The 23,014-nt window shown below is 40.4% G+C and overlaps 1 protein-coding gene across 4 annotated transcripts; it reads left to right on the forward strand.

Annotated features, from left to right (window-relative positions):
- The first annotated feature begins 309 nt into the window (after positions 1-309).
- Positions 310-22,204, forward strand: Gemin8 (gem nuclear organelle associated protein 8). Of its 4 annotated transcripts, none has more exons than XM_026395174.2 (4): positions 310-456; positions 8,717-8,757; positions 9,850-10,303; positions 21,260-22,204. In XM_026395174.2, exons 2-4 carry the CDS (start codon positions 8,746-8,748, stop codon positions 21,514-21,516), a joined length of 723 nt encoding a protein of 240 aa, XP_026250959.1. In that variant the 5' UTR covers positions 310-456; positions 8,717-8,745; the 3' UTR covers positions 21,517-22,204. The 4 variants fall into 4 exon arrangements, with proteins under 4 accessions (XP_026250959.1, XP_026250958.1, XP_026250960.1 ...); XM_026395173.2 differs by having other exon boundaries at positions 310-446; XM_026395175.2 differs by lacking the exon at positions 310-456 and adding an exon at positions 965-1,049.
- Positions 22,205-23,014: the final 810 nt, after the last annotated feature.

Raw genomic sequence — 23,014 nt, forward strand, 5'->3', positions numbered from 1 at the left:
AGACAAGGGAACAAAAATGAGAGCTTGAGATCAGGGTAAAAAGTTAAAAGCACAGGGACCCTGCAAAAGCATCCCTCGCCTTCCCGTCCCGCCACACACATCAGTGCAGACCCGCCGCTCAGGACCCCCGTTCCGGTCCTCGCTCCGGTGCCCGGGCGCGGTTCAGCACTCAGTTCTCTAACCGGGTCACCAGCCATCCCCAAGCTCCACCCCACGCAGCTGATTCCCATCCCGCGCCCGTCCTCCGGAATTGCGTAGCCCTTGATGGGAACCTGACGTCTACGGCGTGGGCGGGGCTTCCGGCGCGCCACTGCCACGTGGATCCTCCTCAGAACCGCGTTTTAGTTGCCCGGGCAACAGTCCCTCCTCATTATCCTTGTCTCCCCACCGAAAAATAGGTCCCTGCTCGCCCACCACCCGGGATCTGCAAGCTGCGAGCCCACGAGGTGACTTCGGGTCGGCTGGGTTTCTTTGGGGGAGTAAGGGAGGAGCCTGATGGCCGCAGGGCCTGCCTTCCTAGGCGCAGGGGGAAGTTCGGCGGTCACATTGTAACCATCAGCATCCCGCGGCAAAAGGTGGGCCCAGAGGCCCAAGAGATTCCTAAATCATTGCAGGTTAATTTTTAGAGAAGACTAGTTCTAGAGGCTCTCAACTCCGACGTGCTTCCCAATCACTGGGTGACTTAAGAATTCTGATGTCCTGGCCCCCTCCCCAGTCCAGTTCAATACGAATTTCTAGAAGTGAGGCTCGGATGTGGGGAATTTTTTTTTTTAAGTTCCCCCAGGTGATTTTAATGTGCTGGAAATCGCTGTGTTATGCTAGCTGTGTAGATGAATTCGGATTTTGCCCATCCACTCCAATATCTGAATAGAAGAGCGCCCAGGACATTTCCTTGCAGGATATGTAGGATATTGGCCCATCTACTTAAAAAAAATTTTTTTTTCTTCCTTTACCCTTGCACTTTAGCCTCTGGGAGGTTGGAGTTTTTGGTGGTAGTTATCTTGAGACCATTTGGCAGCTGCAATCTTTGATGAGCCTTACCTATTGAGGTAGAGAATACCTTTGCCCACTTATCCTTTGTAATAATGAGGTGGAGTTGAACCATGGCCAAAGAAGTTTTAGCTCTGAAATCCTGAGTACAGTTAAAATGGTTCTGAACAATTTTATTGTTTTCAGAAATGATTGCTAAATTTATTTAACAAGCTAGGTTCTGTATTCAGGTGTTTTTCACCTTAAATCAGAACAATATTACTTGAAAAATCTAGATTAAAGATTAAGAATACAAACAAGTCTTCTAGGGTTATTTACTTGCATAGCTCCCATGAATTGTAGGGCTTAGGACAGACACTCTTTAAAAATACAATTTATACTATTATAATTTATCAGAGTTAAAAGCTCCTTTGGGATGGCTATGTGAACAGAAACTACAGTTTAAAAGATTTTTAGTACCCTTGGATAAGATAACTGAAGGCAAATTCACAATAAGGTATATAAATTGCTATGTTCACTGCTAGCTGGAAAACTATACAAACTAAATTTCCACAGAAATTCTCTTCTAAAATTTTCACAAGGTAATGGAAGATTCATTTATATTTCTTAAGATCCCACATTTAAGGGTAGGGTGAGATGAGAAGGATAGAGGAAGACTTAACAATTAAGGCTAGAGCTGGAGAGTTTACGAACTAGATACAGAGCTCTCTGAACGACTTTTCCATAATAGAGAGTCCACCTATAAAAAAGTTGGACAAATTGAAAATATCTCGAAAACATTAATATATTTAAATATTTGCTTCCTGAAAAGACATGGGACTTTATTGTCAGTTATTTGAGTTCCTCAATAATTTGGAGAAGTAGAGGTAGAAGAAACAATGTTACAGGGATAAAATGGGCAATCTTAACAGCAATTACAACAGTATCCTGGGGCAGAAGATGCTAGCTATTATTTTATGCTGAAAGGAAGGTGGGAAATTTAAAAGGAATAAATTGCAAATTCTGTTTCTATTTGAGTCCCAAATATATGAGGCATAGTGACTATCATATGGATTTAGAAAAGAGAAAAATTAACATGGAATTACTATGAATGTTTATAGAAGTAAATTTGAAATAAGGCCCTGGAAATGGAAAAGTGGTATCAAACTTTTAAACTAGTTCAAGGTTTTTGCTGCTACATCCTTAATTTGCTGTACCTGCTTATTCAGCCCTTATTCTTTTATGATCACTCTAGGTTTGCTGTATGATGGAAATGGTAACAAAGTTACCATTTCCTTTTTTAAACTATGACCATTATATCCTTCTTAGTTATCCCAGTTTTCAGTTCTCCCATTTCCTGTTGTGCTCAGGAGTCAGAAGGTAACTTTGGTTTGGTTTTTTTTTTTTTTTTTTTTTTTTTTTTTGTGGCATTCTGGCTCTAATGCCAATCACATGGGGACTCAGTGAACTTGCAAATAAATCCATTCACAAACCCATCACCCTTGCTGACAAATTAAACAATGCCCTTCTGTGGGTGGATTGACAATTGTGTGGAAAAAAAGAATTGTTAGCTACATCCTTTCCATCTTCTTCCCCACACCATGCCTTCTTTGTGACAATACTTCTTAGTGCAACATCCCGAAGAACTTAAATTAGGGTTTGGGATTAAGAGAATAAAAAGAAAAAAAAACAGCTTTTTGACTCCCTCACCCCTCAGTTTTAACAGTGACTGTCATAGCGAGGTGTAGGTTTTGAAACACAGTGGCATGTGTTCTTTGAACAGGCCCATGTCCAGCCAAAAGATGGAGCTTTCACTCTTCCTGCCGGTGAAACAAGGCCACTGGGACTTGTGCCATCTTTGATGTCCAAATAACTAAGCAGGGATCATGCAGAGCCACAGGAGGGAGCCCATAGGGCATCAAGCCAGAGGAACTTGCCAGCCTCTGCAACCAGTGAGGGGTAGCAGCAAGGCTCCCCAAGTAGGTGGGGGCAGGAAGCAGTGCTCTCACAAATCCCTATTGTATTTATTTATCTGAGTTGAAGTTCATACCAATGTGTTTTATTGAAAGACATCTTCCAGATAGAGTTAGCCTGTTCAGAAAGATTTCTTAGAGCCACATGACTCAATTTATGTTATTCAAATTCTCTCCATACCTTCACTTCGCCTATGGACTCCCTTCCTCTTTGGAACAGTGTATACTGAGGACCTTAATTAGATCCCCGAATTATCTGATTGTCTCAGCCAGATCAGTGGGATCCTAATAGGAAGGTTCAACCTTCAGGACCAGAGTAATGATTTAATGATTGACTTTTACTGTGTTTCTATGCAAAAGTCAAAGCAAATGAGTTTTCATATATTTAGTTTTCGCAATTCTAGTGGAACAAGGAGATGAGGTAGAAAGGGAAATCTAGTTACTGGGTATAGTTTTGAGTGGGATCTGTGTTTTCATTTTATGTATCTGGTTGCCATGGTATGTCCTAGATCTGTATTTATAAGAATATAAAAAGTATATATGATGCCATTCCCTTTCAACAAAACCACATTACTTATGTGTAGAATTTTTTTTTTTAGTAACTTGATGGAAATAGGAACATTTCATCCATTGAAAACTATGAAATTCTTTGTTGTTTTTCATATATATTTGTGTATTTAAAAATATATCTTCCAAGCCGGGCACCATGGCACATGCTTGTTATCCCAGCAGCTAGGGAGGCTGAGACAGGAGGATCACAAGTTCAAAGCCAGCCTCAGCAATGGCAAGGCGCTAAGCAACTCAGTGAGACCCTGTTTCTGAATAAAATACAAAATATTGCTGGGGATATGACTCAGTGGTCGAGTGCCCCTGAGTGTGATCCTCAGCTCTAAATAAATAAATAAATAATCTTCCAGAGTAAGCAGATACACTGCAGAATAAATGCCTTTTTTAAAAGAGGCCATCTGGGAAATATATCACTCAAGCTTCAGAGGCTCTGTCTTGATAGGCCTCAGCAGTGCTTAGTGAATAACCCATCCCTGTGGTTTTCCTTCCTTCTTAGTTGAGGACAGACAATGAATGGTCTCTATATTCAGTGGGGCTCAGCTGGGTGGTGACTATTATGCCATTGTGCTCACTGGAAAGAGCTGCTGGGTCTGAGGAGCTGTGGATCCTGGCCTTCCCTGACATTGTCAATCTCTTCTCAGCCCCACCAGCCCATTGGGAGAAAAGTTGCTGTTCAGTCCACCAAGGCTTGTGCCACCTGGGGAGGGGAGGATGAAAGATAAAATGAAAAAACATTGAAAGGGTGTCTAAATCTGCTGCAGCCACAAACTTCCTTCTCCTTGAGAGATGGCTATGTCTGAAGTGTTTTTCTGATGCCTAGAATTATTTAAATGTTGACTTTTCAGAAACCAAGAAAATTCTGCTTAGTTCCTTAAGCTGTCTAGGTGGAGAAAATAACCTGCTTCAATATAAAAGGATCCATTTGCAGAGGAGATTCTCCTGTTCCCTTAAAAACAAACTGATAGGTGCTGATGAACCTGGGTGTTCAGCAGAGGTGGGTATGGATTCCTCCTAGGGCATAGATACTCAGAACTCCATCCTGCTTTGTGTCATTTTGTGGTCCTGTTTAGCAGTGGCAGTTAGCAGGGTCTCCATCAGAAATCATGCCACTGTCAGTGCTTTCTAAGCCCCAGGGATTTATATGGTTTTGCAAAAGTTTTTTGTTCATTTTTTGTTTTTAATGTCTGCAGTTTGTGGGGCTTTTGATTCTTTTGTGGTACTGGAGGTTGACCCTGGGGTGCTGTGCTACTGAGTTATATATCCCCAACCCTTTTCATTTTATTTTGAGACACAGTCTCATTAAGTTGCCCAGAGTGACCTTGAACCTGCAATCCTCTTGTGTTTCAGCCTCCCAAGTAGCTGGGGCTACAGGTATGTACCACCATGCCTGGCTAAGTGTCTACGCAGATCCTTAAGAAATGGCCCCATTTCCTTATTTAGCCATGGGGACTATTTTTTCCCCAAAATATTATGAATCAGTCACCAAGATTGCTGTGGATATTTGGTTTTCTTGCTTCTACTAGTCTTACTCCAAGCCTAATAATTCATGAAATGAGAATCCACTGGTTTCTAAATGGAAAGTGGGGAGCAATTAGAATGCTCAATGTATTGAGGGCACAGTATACAACTTAATAATATGTTATCATAAAATGGGGAAGGGCGAAAGATGGCTCACAGCCTGTCTTTTGTTCTTCCAAGGAACTAACAATTATTTTTATATATTTTAAAAGTGTTGTTTGGTGTAGTGTTTGGTGTTTCATTTTGTTTTTAAAACAAAGATGAATATGAAGACTATATGGAAAAGATTATATGTGCCCCACAAGCCTAAAATATTTGCTATTTGGACCATTATAGAAAAAAAATGCTAGCATAAAATAACAAATAATACTGGAAATACCAAGGTAATAATAATTATAAAGCTCCATGCAAGTTGCTATTCCTTTAGATGTGATTTCCTATACTTAATACTATTTGATTTTTAAGAGATTAATTTATAAACTCAAATCAGTTATTCAAAATGGTTAATTTTAATATCTGTAGGATTTTAGGGATTTAAAAAATACTTAAAATTTAAAAGGATATGACAAATAGCATTTGGAATTTGGGAAGAGAAAATGTTAAAACCAAGGGTGAAATGAGCATTTTGGATCTATAGCCCCAGTGATACTAAACTTGCTGGAGGATGACAGTACATTTTATTACAGGTATCCCAGCAGCCAAAGCAAATTTAATTCCTCTGCTACTGTTACCCAAAAGCAGAATTGCTAACAGTGTTCCCTGTATTCCATCATTAATATAATTTTATCTTTCTTCATGGCCTGGGTCTTAAAGGAATCTAGCACCTGAGCTGGGTTTGTGGCTCAATGATAGGACACTTGTCTAGCATCCCCTCCCTCTACAAAAAGAAAAAAAGGCCTAGTACCTTTGCTAATAGATACCATAGATAGTGGGCTCCCTTGGCTGAATCTGAACTACTGCTGGTTGGAAAGCTGAAGCTGAATTCTTCAGTCATCTCAGCTGGCTTTCCTGGCTTCTTTCTTCCAAAATGCTGAGTGGGTCTGGACAATCTCTGCAGCAATGGATCACAGCACTTCTTCCAGATTATCTGTTGAATCAAAGTTAAAAGCATCCTCTCCTCAGATTGGCACTCCTTCACACACTCACACCCCTGCTTTTTTAAAAAATATTTTTTAGTTTTATTTTATTTTTATGTTGTGCTGAGGATCAAACCCAGTGCCTCATGCATGCTAGGTGAGCGCTCTACTACTGAGCTACAACCCCAGGCCAATTCCTTCCCCCTTTTTAATCAGAGCCATTGAGCAGCCTCTTCAGCAGTTGTTTACGCTGATCAACCATACCTAAACCTCTAGTTCTGCCTAAGGAGCCTCTCTTGGCCATGAACCTTCAGAATACCTTTAATGCCAGAATGGATTTACCAAGATATAATAAAAACAATATTTGGGGCCAGTTGTGGTGGCTCATGCCTATAAACCGAGCTACTCGGGAGGTTGAGGCAGGAGGATTGCAAGATCAAGGCCAGCATGGGCAATGTAGTAAGGCGCTGTCTCAGACTTTTAAAAAGGCTGGGCAGATACTTCAGTGGTACTGCCCTTGGCTTGTATGCACTAGCACCTGGGTTTAGTCCCCAGAACTGTGCAAAAAACAAAACAAAACAGGATTTAGTCTGCAGTAGTGTTGAATCACAGTGGTGGGAATTTTTTTCCTTTTTTTTTTTTTTTTTTTTTTTTTTTGTGTGTGTGTGTGTGTGTGTTGATACCAGGGGTACTTTGCCACAGAGCCACATCTCCTTCACTTTCTTATTTTTGAAACAAGTTGCTTAGGGCCTTCCTAAGTTGCTGAAGCTGGCCTTGAACTTGCAGTCCTCCTGCTTCAGCCTCCCAAGTTGCTGGGATTAAAGGCAAGTGCCACCACTCACATCACAATGGTGTTTACTATAAATATTTGAGCCTATCTAATTTCCCTATTGAGGATAATTGACCTGATTCTGACTGCCTTATAGGGCATGGAAAGTAGTCTAGATTCACAACTCTTAATTTCCAGAAGATAAACAGATGTCTTCTAGACTTTTTAAATGTAATTTCTGTGCTACTTGTTAATCTGTGAAACAAATTTGATTAAGGCACACATGGAGTTCACTTTAATATCATTATGTGCTGCAGGCTCTCCAAAAGCTATTCAGATTTCAAGGATAGAAATATGAAACATTGCTTTAGTGAATTACACACTTAAAATCACCTTACAGTTTAGCACTCAGATATGTACTAATTTCTACCATAATTCCATTTGTATTAGTTTTATTTCTTTGGGTAGTAAGACACCCAAGTATTGACTTTTTACATTTTTTCAGTAGCCTATAAAGCACATAGCCATTAGCTAGGTTTCCAGGTAATTGGTCATGTTCTATACCTTTAAATTATAGCTTTAAAGTAATGTGAATTCAATTTTCATTTTATTTGTTAATTGTTTCCCAGTTTACATTCATTGCATGTTGTGCACCTGAATTTAGGATAGGGAAAAAGAGATATGAGCTATGTTTAAGATAAATTTATAGAAAGTCACTTCGGTCCTCTTAAAAATACCCCGTTTTAAAGCTTGGTTTTATTTTAAAAGAATATGAACCAGGTGCACACTTGTGATCCCAGCTACTCAGTATGCAAGAAGATCACAAGTTCAAAGCCAGCCTGGGCAACATAGCAAGACTGTCTCAAAACAAAAATACAAAAGGGCTAGGCATGAGCTCAGTGGTAGAACATCCTTTGGTTCAATCCCCAGTACTGGGGGAAAAAAGAGAGAATATAAATGATTCTCTTTAGGCTAAATCTTTTTTTTTAAAAAAAGAAAAAACTTCTTTAAATAGTTTTGGTTGTAGATAGACACAGTACCTTTATATTATTTATTTATTTCTATGTGGTGCTAAGCCAGGGCTCTACCACTGAGCTACAACCTCAGCCCCCAGGCTAAATCTTAAAAAGAAGTGATCAATTTGACATCTTAGTTTGTAACATAACCATATTGAATAGTCTGATAGAGATTACAAAATAAGTCACATTTATTTCTTAAGACTGGAAACTTTTAAATTATTCCCTGTAGTTCAGTGAAGTAGGAAAAATAGGACTCCTTCAGTATCTGATTTCTAAAGTTTTAAAACCTAAATAGCTACTTGCTTGGTATCACATTGTTATTGGTTTGTCTCACAGAAGCTTAAATTTACATGCATTTGAGAATGCTATTTTTGTTTAACTTTCGTAAAAGTACATTCTGGTGTAGGCTGGCATTTTAATAGCTCCAAACCCTGAACAGGGGAAAAAAATTAAATGTATTTTAAATAAGTTGTCAAAAGTGTGCAGCTACAGATTAAACTTTACGTATTTCTTGCAGTGAATCAATAAATCACAACAAGTAGGTGGGCAGTGGGATAAGAAGTAATTGTGCCAGAGCAATACCATTTGGCAAAGGCAATCGACATGGTACCTCAGTTGAGTCTCCAATAGAAGAATTTCTTCTTGTGCAAAGACCACAGGGTCATAACCCAGGTGCCAGGGTCTGGAAAGTATGTTGCTTAAAAAGCAGGCTTGGTGCTACAGAAAGGCAGCCTCTCAGGAGCTGTTTCGCAATTCAAGAAGAGGCCATAAATATTCCACAGCTGTTCTGATCACGTGTTCTCACTTTGGTTGTTTTTTTCCTAGTTTCAGTGCCCATTTGGACTTTCACAGAGATGGCTGCAGAGGTAAGATTACCCTTTTTTCATATGAGTTTTAAAAAATTTAGTCTTTAAATTCTTGATGCTCCTATTCCATGATGGAGAAGACTGAGTAAATACAGATTGAGCTTCACAAATCCAAATATCTGAAATGCTCCAAAATCCTGAACTTTTTGAGCACCAACATGATGCTCAAAGAGTTTCAAATTTGGGGGTATTTCATATTTTGGATTTTTAGATCAGGATGGCTCAACCAGTAACATCTATGTAAATATTCCAAAATCCAAAAAAACACCAAAATCTGAAATTCTTCTGGTCTCATGCATTTTGGATAAAGGATACTCACTGTGTACATTAGAAAACAAAGCCGGGTACTGTGGTGCACACCTATAACCCACCTACTTGAGAGGCTGAGGCAGAAGGATTGTAAGTTCAGGGCTAGCCCCAGCAACTTAGCAAGGCCCTAAGCAACTTAGTGTCTTAAAGTAAAAAAATAGAAAGGACTGAGGATGTAGCCCAGTGGTAGAGCACCCATGGGTTCAATCTCCAGTACCAAAAAAAAAAAAAAAAAGAAAGAAAGAAAACTAAAAGCACCATCATTACTATACATCTTTTCCCAGACATTGAGGAGTGAGCTGGATCGGCAGTTAAAAAAGAAGCAGAAGAGGAAGAACCAAAGGCTATCATGATCATCAGTTAGAATTGACAGGTCATTTCTAACTTGAGCTAGTAGAGATGGCCAAGATGATAAATGTTGGTTTTTTTCTCTCTTCCCTGCATCTTACCTAAAAACGATCATTATTTCATCTCTCCTTAAATCTTACTTAAAAACGACCATTATTAGCCTCTGTTCCCACATTATAAGCCTCCATAACTTTGAACTAATTGTCCCATGGGTACCTGATGTACACATTTGCAGAAAACAAGTGTGCATATGCTTGGTTTCTGTTGTAGGTATAGACCTATCTTATGCCCTTTTGGGCCCAGTAACAGCCTCATGTAGAGTAGGTATTTAATAAATACTCAGTAATGTCTGTTGCTTAGTTGATTAAATGTTTGAAGATTTCTCTTGAGGATGTGCCATTTGGTGGCTGTCTTATGCTTGCCTTCATTTTGTAGGCATCGACATCGAAAACTACTGAGCTTTGGTATTGTCATCCAGTATACGCAAGATATTGGCAGCATTACCATCAAGCGATGGCTTGGATGCGAAGCCACCAGAATGCCTACAGGAAGGCGGTGGAATCCTATTTCAGTTTCCCATGGTACTTCCCTTCTGCAGGTTTTCCCCAAAGCTCTTATGACAATGAGGGTGGATATCCACAGTCATTCTATGACCATCATGTGGCCTGGCAAGACTCCTACCACAGTTATACACCCAACAGAAGGTCTGGACAGCCTCCATGTGACAGTAGGAGCCAGACACCTACAAGAGAAGATCAAGCATTGTTTGAAGAGGAAGAGATGGAGTCGGAGTCAGACGAGGAGGTAGAATGTGACCTGAGCAATATGGAAATCACCGACGAGCTCCGCCAGTACTTTGCACAGACAGAGAGACACAGAGAAGAGCGAAGTAAGTTCCAGCCTCTGTTTCCTCATGCTTCCATTCCTTGCCCTGACTTTTGCATCTTTCTTTTTACCTAATATATCAAGTTATTGTATCTCTTCAACTGGGTGCAGGTAATATTCCAAATCCAGTCCTAAGCCTGGAAGAGTTGCAGGGGTGTTGCACCTCGATTATATTTTTTTCCAGAGTGTTTTTAGTATAGGACTATATATTTTATTTCCAGAGCAGAGCTTATCCTAATAATAATTACTTCTACCATTTATTGGACTTTAGACATTCTGCCAGATGGAGTGGATATGTGTATGCGTGCCTGCATTCCCTGATCTATGCTGTAGTCCCTCAAGGTATTAAACCCATTTTACAAATGAAGAAAGTGAACCTTAAGAAAGTTAATTATACAACGAGTAATTTGCTGTTAGGATTCAAGTCATGTCTGCCTGCCTCCACTTCCTGTGCTTCCTCTTCTGTGCCAGGGCTTGTCCCTGAGACTGCCACTTCTCTGGGACACAACCTAGAGACATTTCTGAATCTTAAATAGCTCCCTTCAGTGTAGAGATCAGTGTGAACCTAAACAGAATAACAAAATGCCTAGAACTTACAGTTTTCCTGTTTGGTCTCATACTGCAAGTTAGAGAATTATAGTAAAGGTCTTAAATCTTTAGTTAGAAAGCAGAAATGTTCTTTTTTAATTTCTTAATACCTTGCTGCAAAGACCTACTAAGATTTACTAGACCATTTATACTTTAAGTACCTCTGAAAAATATAAAAATACTTTCTCCCTATTATAACCAGTATTGAATGAATCTCAATTTTTTAAGTGCAGTCAAATTGTATAATATTTTACCTAGAATTTTCTTTTTTGTCTGTGTATGAGCCTTGGGATAGAACTCAGAGCCTTACACGTTGCTAGACAAGCACTCTACCATGGAGCTGCATCCCCAGCCCATTTGATTTTTTATTTTGAGACAGGGCCTCACAAACTGACCTCCAACCTCAGTCTCCCAGGGAGCTGGGATTATAGACATGCACTACCACACCCAGCAGAATTTTCTAATAAGGAGAAACACAGAAGCCTGGGTCTCCATCTTAAAATATCTGTATGTTCCTAATGATGGGCTAGCATTATTGATCCCCACTGGATGCCAGGAACTAAGCAATGGACTGGGTGTAAAGTATTATATCCTTTAGGAAATTTGCTTGTGATTCTTCACTAAATGACTCCTTCAACTATTTTTACTTTAATTCTTTTGATTAAACTGCCAATAGGGTATATACATCCAAATGAGCCAGGCACAGTGGCACACACCTATAATCCCAGTGGCTCAGGAAGCTCAGGCAGGAGGACCCTGAGTTCAAAGCCAGCCTCAGCAACTTAGCAAGGTCCTCAGCAACTTAGCAAGGTCCTCAGCAACTCAGCAAGACCCTGTCTCTAAATAAAATATAAAAAAGGTCTGGGATGTGGCTCAGTGGTTAAACACCCCTAGGTTCAATCCCCAATACCAAAAAAAAAAAAAAAAAAGAATATCCAAATGAATATTTTTAAAACAGTACTTTCTGATTCAGGTATATTTCTTTCTTTGATCTGCCGAAACAAATTTTACTTTTTCTCAAAATTCATACTGTTAACAACCATCAGTCTAGACATTTTATTTTTTTCAGTGCCAGGATTGAGCCTGGAGGCACTTAACTACTCAGCCACATCCTCAGACCTTTTTATTTTTTATTTTGAGGCAGGGTCTTGCTAAGGTGCTGAGGCTGGCTTTGAACTTGCAGTCCTCCTGACTCAACCTCCCAGATAGCTGAGATTACAGCACCACCATGCCAGGCACCATTAGTCTAATTTAAAAGTATACAACTGAGGAAGAGTAGATATTGGAACATGTCCACACTTGGTTGGAATGCTATTTTTATAACTTTCAAAAAAGAAAATGTGATGGAGATAGGGCTTATTCCTGTGCTGCTTGCCAGAAGGTGAAATATCATACTTTTCCCATCAGAGATTGATATTTTATGGTAGAAGTTATAATTAAAATGGGAATAAACCTCAGTCATCCTGAAGGTCATATATGATCTAGATAGCAAACCATCAAAAATGAGGATTTTATGAAAATGTTTGCCATCTCCATCTTTAACCTCACTCTACAATATTTACATTATCATTAGGAACAGTATACAGAGGGAGTTGAGGCAGAACCACTCAAATCAGAGGGTTTCTAGTTGGGCATGGTGGCATATGCCTATAATCATAGGGACTTGGGAGGCTGTGACAGGAGAATCAAAAGTTTGAGACCAGCCTCAGTACCTTAGCAAGACCTTCAAAATAAAAAAATAAAAATGGCCGGGGATGTATGGTGCCCCTGGGTTCAATCCCAGAACCAAAAGAAATCATAGGGTTTCATGTTAGCTTCCCCACTCACTAGCCGGAAGTTCTTATCTTCTTGTGAGCCCCTATCCTCACTGTTCTATGCCTGTGAAATGGGGATCCTAATTAATCAGGTGGTAATTATGAAGATGAAATGAGATGATATAAGAAGGGGTAACTAGAATGGTGCTTGCAACAAAGGTAGTGCCCAATAAATGTGAATTGTTATGGTTAGTTGCAATAACCAATCCTTTAAAATGTATTGTTAACCATGCATCAGTTTTGCTCTGATTAGTTTGCCTGGATTAGTGCTTGGTGGAGAGTCTGCATATTTTTCATGAAGACATTATGTGGCTTCAAAGGGGTCATATATTTCTGCTCTAGGCAGCACCTTTCAAACTTTTAAACTGATTTAGAACATGAAAAACATGAAAGGATTAAAATCTTGCTATCTGTCAAATTTAGTCATTAACACAATTTTTAGTTCTGTTTCAAGGATATTCTTGACATTCTTTTTTCTTACTTGACATTTAACATAGTAAAATACATGGAAAGTGAACCCATTTCATATCACTAATAGCACCAAACACAGAAGCTTCAGGTTTATGTGCAGTTAGGACTGGGAAATAAAGCATTTCCCTAGCTTATATGAGACCCCAGATTTGCAGATGATTTATATCATTGTTTTATTCCCAATAAAATTTATAGTTAAAGCACAGTTCAAAACTACTTATCTTAGAGTCTCTGCCATGCTTTCATGTCCTGCAGCTTTCCCTGAAAGCATTATTAGGTCCCAGGGAAATGTGAGAGTTGTCTGGTAAGGGTGAGAACAGGGTATGGTGTCTGACTCTATAATCTAAAGACTTGGTCATTTTTAGAAGAAGCTGCCAGGGCCTGATCCTGCACCTTATTTTCCTATTGAAAATATCAGGCCACAAGTCGCTAGGATTTCCCCCCCCCCCTCCCCCCGGCAGCACTCTGAGTGGGTACAGGATAGACACATGTTCTTTGGAGCAGGCAAGAAGGATAGAATTCACATGTAGTTTGAATGCCCATTCTAACCCACTACATACACCAGAAATATTCATGGAGATTAGATAACAAACACAATTCAGAAAAGCTTTTAACAAAGAGATAAGGGAGAGCCTGAGGTGCACTCACCTGTGATCCCAGCATCTTTGAAAGTTCAAGGCCAACCTCAGCAATTTAGCAAGACCCTGTCTCAAAATTAAAAAAATAAAAAATAAAAAAAAAGGTCTGGAGTAAAGTGCCCTTTACTTTCAATCCTAGTTCAATCCCTAGTACCAAAGAGAGAAAGAGAGATAAGGGAGTCAAGCATGGTGACACACACCTATAATCCTAGCTACTCGGGAAGCTGAATCACAAGTTCAAGACTAGCCTGGACAACTTAACAAGACCCTGTCTCAAAATAAAATAAAAAAGGCTGGAGGTGTAGATGAGCGGTGAAGTGCTTGGCTAATATGCTTGAAGCCCAGAGTTCAATCCCCAGTACCTTAAAAAAAAAAAAAAAGAAAGAAAGAAAAAGAAAAAAAGAGAGAGGGACCTGGAGAGTGCAAATAATTGGCAAAGGTTTTTGTTTTGTTTTGCTCTTTGAACAATGAGAAGTTACTTATTCAGTAAGGGCCAATTTATCTGGGCATGGTAATGCAAGCCTATGATCCCAGCAGCTCATGAGGCTGAGGCAGGAAGATTACAAGTTTGAGGCCAGCCTCAGTAACTTAAGCCCTAAACAACCTAGTGAGACCCTGACTCAAAATAAAAAAGGTCTGGGGTGCAGCTTAGTGGTAAAGTACCCCTGGTTTAAATCCCCAGTACTAAAAATAAGTGAAGGCCAATTCATCTTGGAACTTGAATCATTTAGACAACACAGGATTTTATAAAATATTACTAGCAAGGGAAAATGTAGCTGAATTTAAAAGATTTAACTTTTCAGTATTATTCACTTCCATAGGGCCACATGAGGCCTGTCTAATACTTTCTTAGGATGAAATCCTTCAGACTGGACAGCATTTTCTTGTTTGTGATTGCTGCCCTTCCAGATAACCTCTAATTTAATAGCTTTCAATAATAAAAATACAAAACAGTTAAGTGGGATAAGTCTTCTTTTGCACGATGAGAACATGAATTCTTTCAATTATATGTCATCATTTCTAACAAGATATTTCTATTACTTAAAACTACAATGGTAACATTACGATAAAGTAAACAGTTGTGAAGTTTTCAAGGTCAGCTGTTTTTTCAGTCATTTCTTAGGGAGAATGTTTATCATTGACTAAGAAAAGTATTTTTTAGTCATAAATGGCCATCAGTTGAGACAACAAGGCCATATTCCTAATACTTAGAGAGAATCTAAGTGAATGTCATCATCTCTCACAGAAAAGCAGGCCCTCTAAAACAAACACTGCTCCTATTATCTTGGGGTTGTGCCCACAGTTTTAGGGGTGGATGTTGATTCAAAATAGGGAAATAATAATAGAATAGGATATTCTTTTGTTGTGGTGGTGGTGTGGTTTTTTTTTTTTTTTTTTTTTTTTTGCACTGCTGGAGATCAAACCGAGGACCTCTCACATTCCAGGCAGGTGCTCTACCACTGAGCCACATCCCCAGCCCAGACTATAACAGTCTTAAAAACAGTTTGGAAAAGGAGACAAAATCAAGCTTAAAATGATACCTAGAAGAACATCAAGGTCTAGTCCACGAGACTGATGTTGATGAGGAGTAGAATCTCCGGAGTAGCTGTGGAGAAACAAAGCATGCTCTAGGCTTTAAGGGATAATCTGTTTGGAACGAGCATCTACTCCCTGTGTAGAATGTGCTGTTCTTCCCAAAGGGCCCTCATGTGTCATTTATGCATCCTGTGGGACACAGCTGCTCCATTGTGTCCCATGCACCCAGGTCAGAAGATTTTCACTCTAATTTTCATACTGAGCCTTCAGTCAGTGTGCTGCAGACCCACCTGTTTCTCCTTCATCTTGTCCAGATGTTCATCAAACCAGTCATTGGGACCATAGATGGCAAAGGTCACAGAAAAGTGGAAGGGGGGTGTGATGTATTTTTATTGTATAAGTAAAAATGTCGATTGTCCAGTATTTTGGGGATTACATTTGTCATGGAGCAAGGGACACAGGGTGAGGAGACCAAGCAAAAATGGCTCCCATTCAGCTGGCAAGTGCCTGTGTTCTGAGTAAGTTGCTGACGAGACAGAATGGAGGCATTCTTGATCTAATCGAGTTTATGCATTCCCTTGGTTGTGCTACCAGCATTAATTTTGGCAACATAGCAGCAAATCTCATCAGAGAGACATGCTAATCCTAGAAAAATGAGGGGAAATAACATTCTTAACACTCATTACCTTAGTGCTTTGTCCTTTAAAATGTTCTGCCTCTGGGCTAATTATCCATGAAATATTTAATGAATATTTTCCTGCTATGTAAGATTCTCTAAAATCCAAGTAACTTCCCATGATTTTTTTTCCTTTATAGATTATAAATCTACATTGGTTACATCATGTAGATATATAGATTGAAGCCAAAAACAAATAAAATCAAGACTATATATCCTAAACCCAGACAGAAACCAGTCAAGTTTTTCCTTAATAGTACATGACTATTTTTCTTGTTTTAACCCCGTGTGCATATTAATCCTTGTATTAGTTTCCTAGAAGTGTGGTAACAAATTGCCACAAGCTTGGTGGCCTAAGACAACAGAAATTTATTCTTTCCCTACAGTTCTAGAAGTTGGAAATCAAGGTGTCAATGGGGCCACCTTTGCTCCAAACGCTCTAGGGCCTTGCTGTTTCTAGCATCTAGTGTTCCCTTACATTTCTTGGCTTGTTGACAGTGTCACTTTAGTCTCTGTCTCCATCTGTACATGGCTTTCCTCATTTCTCTGTGTCCTTTTCTGTCTCATATGAGAACATGCTCATTGGATTTGCAGTCCACCCTAATCCAGTATGATCTCATCTTTATTATTAATTATTATCCGCAAAGACTGTTTCCAAATGAGCTCACATTCTGAGGTTCTGGGTGGACATGAACTTTGGGGGGGGGGACATTATTCAATCCATTTCAACCCTATATTAAAGCTGTAATAGAATCTAAAAAGTTATTTCTGATTTGTAGTAAAATAGCTTCCTTTGGCCACATACCCTACAAGAAAAAAGTGCTTGGTAATATGGAGTCCTACAGGTGTTTTCATTAAGAATGACACAACTGTCCATGTCAAGACAACCATTCAGTTACATCCAAAGTGTGATGTTGAAACTTCTCTGCTTCAGTTGAGTGGTTCTCCATCCAGATGGCTAAACATTACCTTGACAGGAGAAAATCTGCCAGTGATTGAGAACCCTTTCTTTCAATGGGAGGGAGGAAGAAGAAAGCAATAAGTAGAATAAGTGGAGGCCTTCAAACTCAGATATTCCATTCTAAAGTTGACTTGGTCACCTAGTCAGGATACACTAAAGTACTTTCTGATGCTAGCCGTGACCATCATCACACAGCCAGTCTAAGGGTAGTTGACTTTATTTGGGGAGCAAGGGTATTGGGAATTGAACCCAGGGGCTTTACCACTGAACACCACCCTTTTTATTTTTTTTTTAATTTTGAGACAGGGTCCAGCTAAGTTGCTTAGGGCCTTGCCGAGTTGCTGAGGCTGGCCTGCAACTTAAGATTCTCCTGTCTCAGCCTCCCAAGTAGCCGGGATTACAGGCATGCACCACTACACCCTGTGGTAGTTGACTTTAAACCAACTGGTTTTCAAATTTCTAATGCAACCTTGAAACTTCTTCTTTCTTAATTTTATGAGTAAGTAGAGGCGAAGGGATCAGGGTCCAACCCCTACTCATTGGTGCCTCTCTGCCATCTGCCATGGAAGCCCTGAGAAGCCACAGGCAGGGGAGCTTTGCCTGGTACTTGTGAGATTTGAGCATTTATTTCTCTGTCCTTGGCTTATCATCTTTTTTCTTTGACAGCATCTGAAAGGAAGAGTTGTTTAAAAACAAATAACATATGGTCTTTGTTGGAGCATTATTTAATAATCATTTCCAGAGCACCTGCTTTGCATTAGGCATGGTGTCCTACCAGAGCCAGGCATGCAGCAGTCAATAAAGGTGACACAGTGCCTCATAGATGGTCCTTACAAAGCACACCACAAGCACCTATATATCTATCAGGGCAGATGACAGGCTTTTAACCCTTTGGGTCAGTGTTTTAAGATCCATTATCCAGCCAGGCACTGTGGTGCACACCTGTAATCCCAGAGGCTTGGGAAGCTGAAGCAGGAGGATCTCGAGTTCAAAGCCAGCCTCAGCAATTTTATGAGATCCTAAAGCAACTCAGCAAGACCCTGTCTCTAAATGAAATGTAAAAAGGAATGGGATGTGGCTCACTGATTAAACACCACTGGATTCAATTAAAAGAAAAAATCTAATATCCACTATGCAAGAAACCATGAAACTTACAAATCTCCTAAGAGGCAGGGAGGGGACAAGTGCCGGGCCTTAAAAATTTTTTTGTGTGTGTGGAGGTGGGTACTAGGTGCTCTACCACGGAGCTACATTCCTACCCCTCTTTATTTCTTTTTATTTTAAGACAGGACTCACTGAATTACCCAGGCTATCCTCAAACTTGCAGTCTTCCTGCCTTGCTGCCTAACTTAGTGACTTCTGAGTGGCTGGGATTACAGGCATGTACCATCACACCAGGCTGAGCCTTAAATTTTCATGAGGAAGCCTGAATGGGAAGGAAATACAAGTTGAGATTTGGGAGCATGGGGCTCTGTCTTTCTTTTGTTCTCACACTGTACAAACTTGATTAAGAATAAAATCTCATGCTGGTGACACACAAGCAAATGCACAGGCTTCCTGACTGCACTGGGCTTGCCACACACTAACATTAGGTTTCTCTCACAAACTCCAGCACCAAGAGAAATCATCTCTCCATGTAATCCGCATGCCTACTTAATATCCACGAGATAGTTTTTGTTAGAAGAGTAACAAAAATCATAGTTATAACCACTTTCGATTTTAAGGAAAAAAAGAATAAAGGTGCAGAAGTAAAAAGGCTAAATTCACGTACCCTAATGGCCAACTAAGAGCAACATTTATTAAACAGCTAAGATCCTGGTGTTTGTTAAAACATCTAAACTCAGAGACTCAGATTTAGACAAGCACTCGAACATCTGTTGTGTCACTGAATCTGTCAGTGAAGAGGATTATAGTCTTGGGACAAATTTGAGAGTAATACCATGGTTAGCTGGGAATGTCTTACTGCAGGCTCTACACTCTGGATGCAGAGGCTCTGAGGCACCCAGCACCACATGTGTGGGGTCATCTTTTCTGGGTGGACAAGACACGAAACAAAGCATCGGTAATATATCTAAGGTGCTCATACGTGGCAGAGTGACTCTGTTGTGCTAATGTGGGAATGCCAGGCCTTCAGAAAGCCCAAGGGCCACCGTCAGCCCCACCCCTGCCTGGCCAGGGTTTTACAGAGTACTTTTCCTATGACTTTTGTAAGAGGTGAGTGTGAAAGGCTTAGTGACTAGACATACCTTACCAGTCTGTAACTGCCCACTAGTGCCCTAGGCATCTTTCTTCTTCCTTCTGCAAATACCAAACAAGCTAAGCTTTTCTTCAAAGTTCTACCCAGGATAGAGAGAGGCAAGAGAAAGACAGAGATGTTCCCAGGGAGAAGCTGGCATGCAGCTGGGCTTCCTTCCCCACCCCAGCTTTAGCGCCAAGAACACACAGGGGTCTTAGAAGTAGCACAGCAACCACACAGTGCTTTTCTCTAACCCACTGCTTCATTTTTTTTTTCTCTCCCTGGAAGTTAGCTTGGAAGTCAGAAAAATGTGTAGAAATGGCCATTTTTTTCTGCCTAATTAGGACCCAGTTCATCTACTCTCACACTGTTCAACAGGACTCAGTTTGGGAAGGGCATAGAATTTGAACTGAATAGCATAAATAGTGATGTTTCTTCAAACTTGGCAAAAACACCAAAATTTGGAATCAAACACTTGTTGACCTCTCATTCATTTGCGTATTCGGCCCATATTTTTAGTTTGTTTCTGCATTTCACAATAAGTCAATCATATGTGTTTTCTGTGGGTAAGATCATAGTCATCGGGCATTTATTTTGTTTGACAGTCATTTGGTTTATCCGGGTATTACTTCTGTGTGGGGAAAACAAACTGCAGATGTACTAAGACAGCAGTGGCCACATACATGTGGCCTTATCCATTTTTAATAATGTTTCCGAGTCTGTAAAACTCCTTCTCTCCAACTCCAAGGTGATATTTATAAAGAACGGGATTTATGAGAGTGACAGTGCATAGCCTTATAAATATCTTTCCCTTCACACTTGATTAGCTCACTACTGTGTTCCTTTCCAGGTACTAAGTGGAGAGAGGAACAACAAGGAAAGAATGATTTATATCATTGTTTTATTCCCCTACAGCCATCTTCACTCCTTATCTAGTGGCATTTCTCTTGGTAACAATAGTGGCTACAGATAATGTACTTTCTGCTATCAATTTCTCTCTTGACAGAGTCACTTACAAAATCTATGTGAGTTGGCTAAATTCTACCTTATGCAGCATTCTTTTGTTGACATTTTTATGTTGGTATTTACATAAGAATAAAAATGATGATCCTGGGACTTGCTATAGTAAAAAGTAGAACGAGGGCAAAATGAATAAAGCATTTCTTGCTTTACAGGAATCCACTTAAATTAGTAGAATTAAAAATACATAGATATTTATACATACCATTATATGCTTTGCACTGCAGTTCTACCTAGGCTAGAGGTGGAAAGTCAAATCCCCCCACACACCCCGGTGGCAAATTTGTTAATATAGCAAGATTACAAGTCAGGGATCTTAAATCTATTTGTAGAATTGCAATTTCCTTGCTCTTTTATCTTTAGCAAGCATGGGCTCATTTAACCTTTTGTTTGCTGGTATGATGTGCATTTTGCATCTGTGGAAGGATCCTGGATCATGGTTGCTGGCAGGACTTACTAGGGCTTGTTTTCCAGCTTGCCTAAAATCAATAACCTCTTTCAGAGGAGTGATTTCCCCCACCACCACCTCATTTGTGGTGATATGTACTGCTTCTTGCAACCCTGGACTTTCCGGGAAGCTTTTTGTTCCTATGTTGGCCTGGTATGGTGTTTGAAAGCAGGCGAGCACCCTCATCCATTCCTGGCTGGCAGGTTTGGAAGTAGCCATGCAGATGATGAGAGAAACCCAGGTGGTTTCATTTGTCTTCCGTATTTTTAGGGCACACTGCAGAGGTTTGGTGGATCAGACTGACCAGTCCTCGAGGCTCTTTATCATTTCTATCAGTGTATAATCATCCCTAGAAAGTGAAGAGTGAGCTTCATAACTAAGTAGACAATAGTAATCTATAGGTCATGCCTCAGGATCTGGAGGGCTACTGAGAAGGCACAACTGGGCCCCATCTCACGGTTGGGGAGGGAAGGACCAAAGGGCCTCAGGGCCAGAGGCAGCAGCATTGCTCTTCTGCCTGTGTCTGTGTGCACGTGTGTTTCATGCATGCTCATGCTCAGGTGTACTTCTAGGGCGGCAGCAGCAGCTGGATGCAGAGCGCCTAGATGACTACGTGAATGCTGATCATGGCCTGTACTGCAACACCCGGCGCTCGGTGGAGCCCCCGAGTGAGAGGCCTGGAGAGCGGCGCCAGGCCGAGATGAAGCGCTTATATGGAGAGAGCGCTGCCAAGATCCAGGCCATGGAGGCCGCTGTGCAACTGAGCTTTGACAAACATTGCGACAGAAAGCAGCCCAAGTACTGGCCTGTCATTCCCCTCAAGTTCTGAATCCTGGGCACAGGGCCCCAAGGGAATGCTCCCTAAAGACAGTCCCCAGCCTCACCCTTTCCCTCTGAGACACACTCCCATCATCTCTCTTCTATACAATTCTCAGGGAAAGAGGCCTCTGTACCGAGATACAGCATGGTCACCAAAATCCTGGTGGACCATCAGAAGGAGGATGTAATGTCAGCCACTTGGAAGTAAGCAGGATGTATACTATTGCCAACATGAAATATCTTCTCTCTCAATGATCATTTTGAGCCAGGCATAGTGAGTGGTACACGCCTCTAATCCCAGCAGCTCAGGAGGCTGAAGCAGGAGGATCAGGAGTACAAATCCAGCCTCAGCAACTTAGTGAGGTCCTGAGCAACTCAGCAAGACCCTGTGTCTAAATTTAAAAATATGAAAAAGAGTTGGGGATGTGACTCAGTGGTTAAGTGCCTCTGGGTTCAATCCCTGGTTAAAAAAAAAATCATCATTCCACTCGTTTTTAATGTCAATAATAGTGTTCAGTGCATTAAAAATTCTTGCCTAGTGATAACTGCCTACCATTTTGCCTTCTTGCATTTTCTTTTAACCTGCCTGAACTTCACAAATGCTTTAAATAAGCCAGACGTACTCTCCTAATGCAGTTCCTCTAATCCTCGCTGAAAATGATGTGAATGTGCAATGAGACAAATACCACCTCTTTCTATGCAGGAGTCAGCCTGCATGTTCTGTAAAGGGCCAAAGAATAAATACTCTTGGCTTTGCAGGCCACATAGTCTGCATTGTGACTATTCATCTTTGCCCTTATAGTGTGAAAGCAGCTATACATGGTACATAAACAAATAGATTTGGCTGTGTTCCAATAAAGCTTTATTTATAAAAGCAGGCTGAGGACTAGGTTTGGTCTGCAGGTGGTAGTTTGCCAACTGCTACTCTACTGGAATGAAAATCACCTGACATTATTGTTATCTTGTTTTCTCTACAGAGCTTGAAAGTCATACAGAATTGAGAGCAAAGAACAGTAATTCCCCAACCTGCTCACTTCTGCAGCGTCTTCTGTTGTAGAAAATGCACAATTAAGCTCTTACTATATATAGCAAATATTGCTTTGATAAGGGAATACATTTCTGAGAATGAAAATCTAAAAGTTGATGGAACAGTCCATTTATAATAGCCACCTGCCTTTTAAATAAGTTATTACAGTGCATTGCCAGGGTGAGCCTGGCTTGACCTGAGAAGATTAGCACATCCATCAAAGGTTGGTGAAAAGATTTAGTATTGACATGTTTCTCCCCAAGAACGCTTAGCTTCACATTCCGCCCCTGCCCCGAGACAAATGCATTACTTTCATCAGCCTCGGGTGCTTATTTTTCCAAGCTCTCATTACTGGAGTCACGATTTGTGCTTAGGTACTGCAGATGAAAATCAGAATTCACTTGCCCCTGAGGTGACACATGACTAAAATTTCAAAGCTTTAGTATTTCTCTGTTTTATTAAAAACTCATATGCCTAACTA

Source organism: Urocitellus parryii, chromosome X (genome assembly GCF_045843805.1).
Source record: "Urocitellus parryii isolate mUroPar1 chromosome X, mUroPar1.hap1, whole genome shotgun sequence".
Taxonomy (NCBI): domain Eukaryota; kingdom Metazoa; phylum Chordata; class Mammalia; order Rodentia; family Sciuridae; genus Urocitellus; species Urocitellus parryii.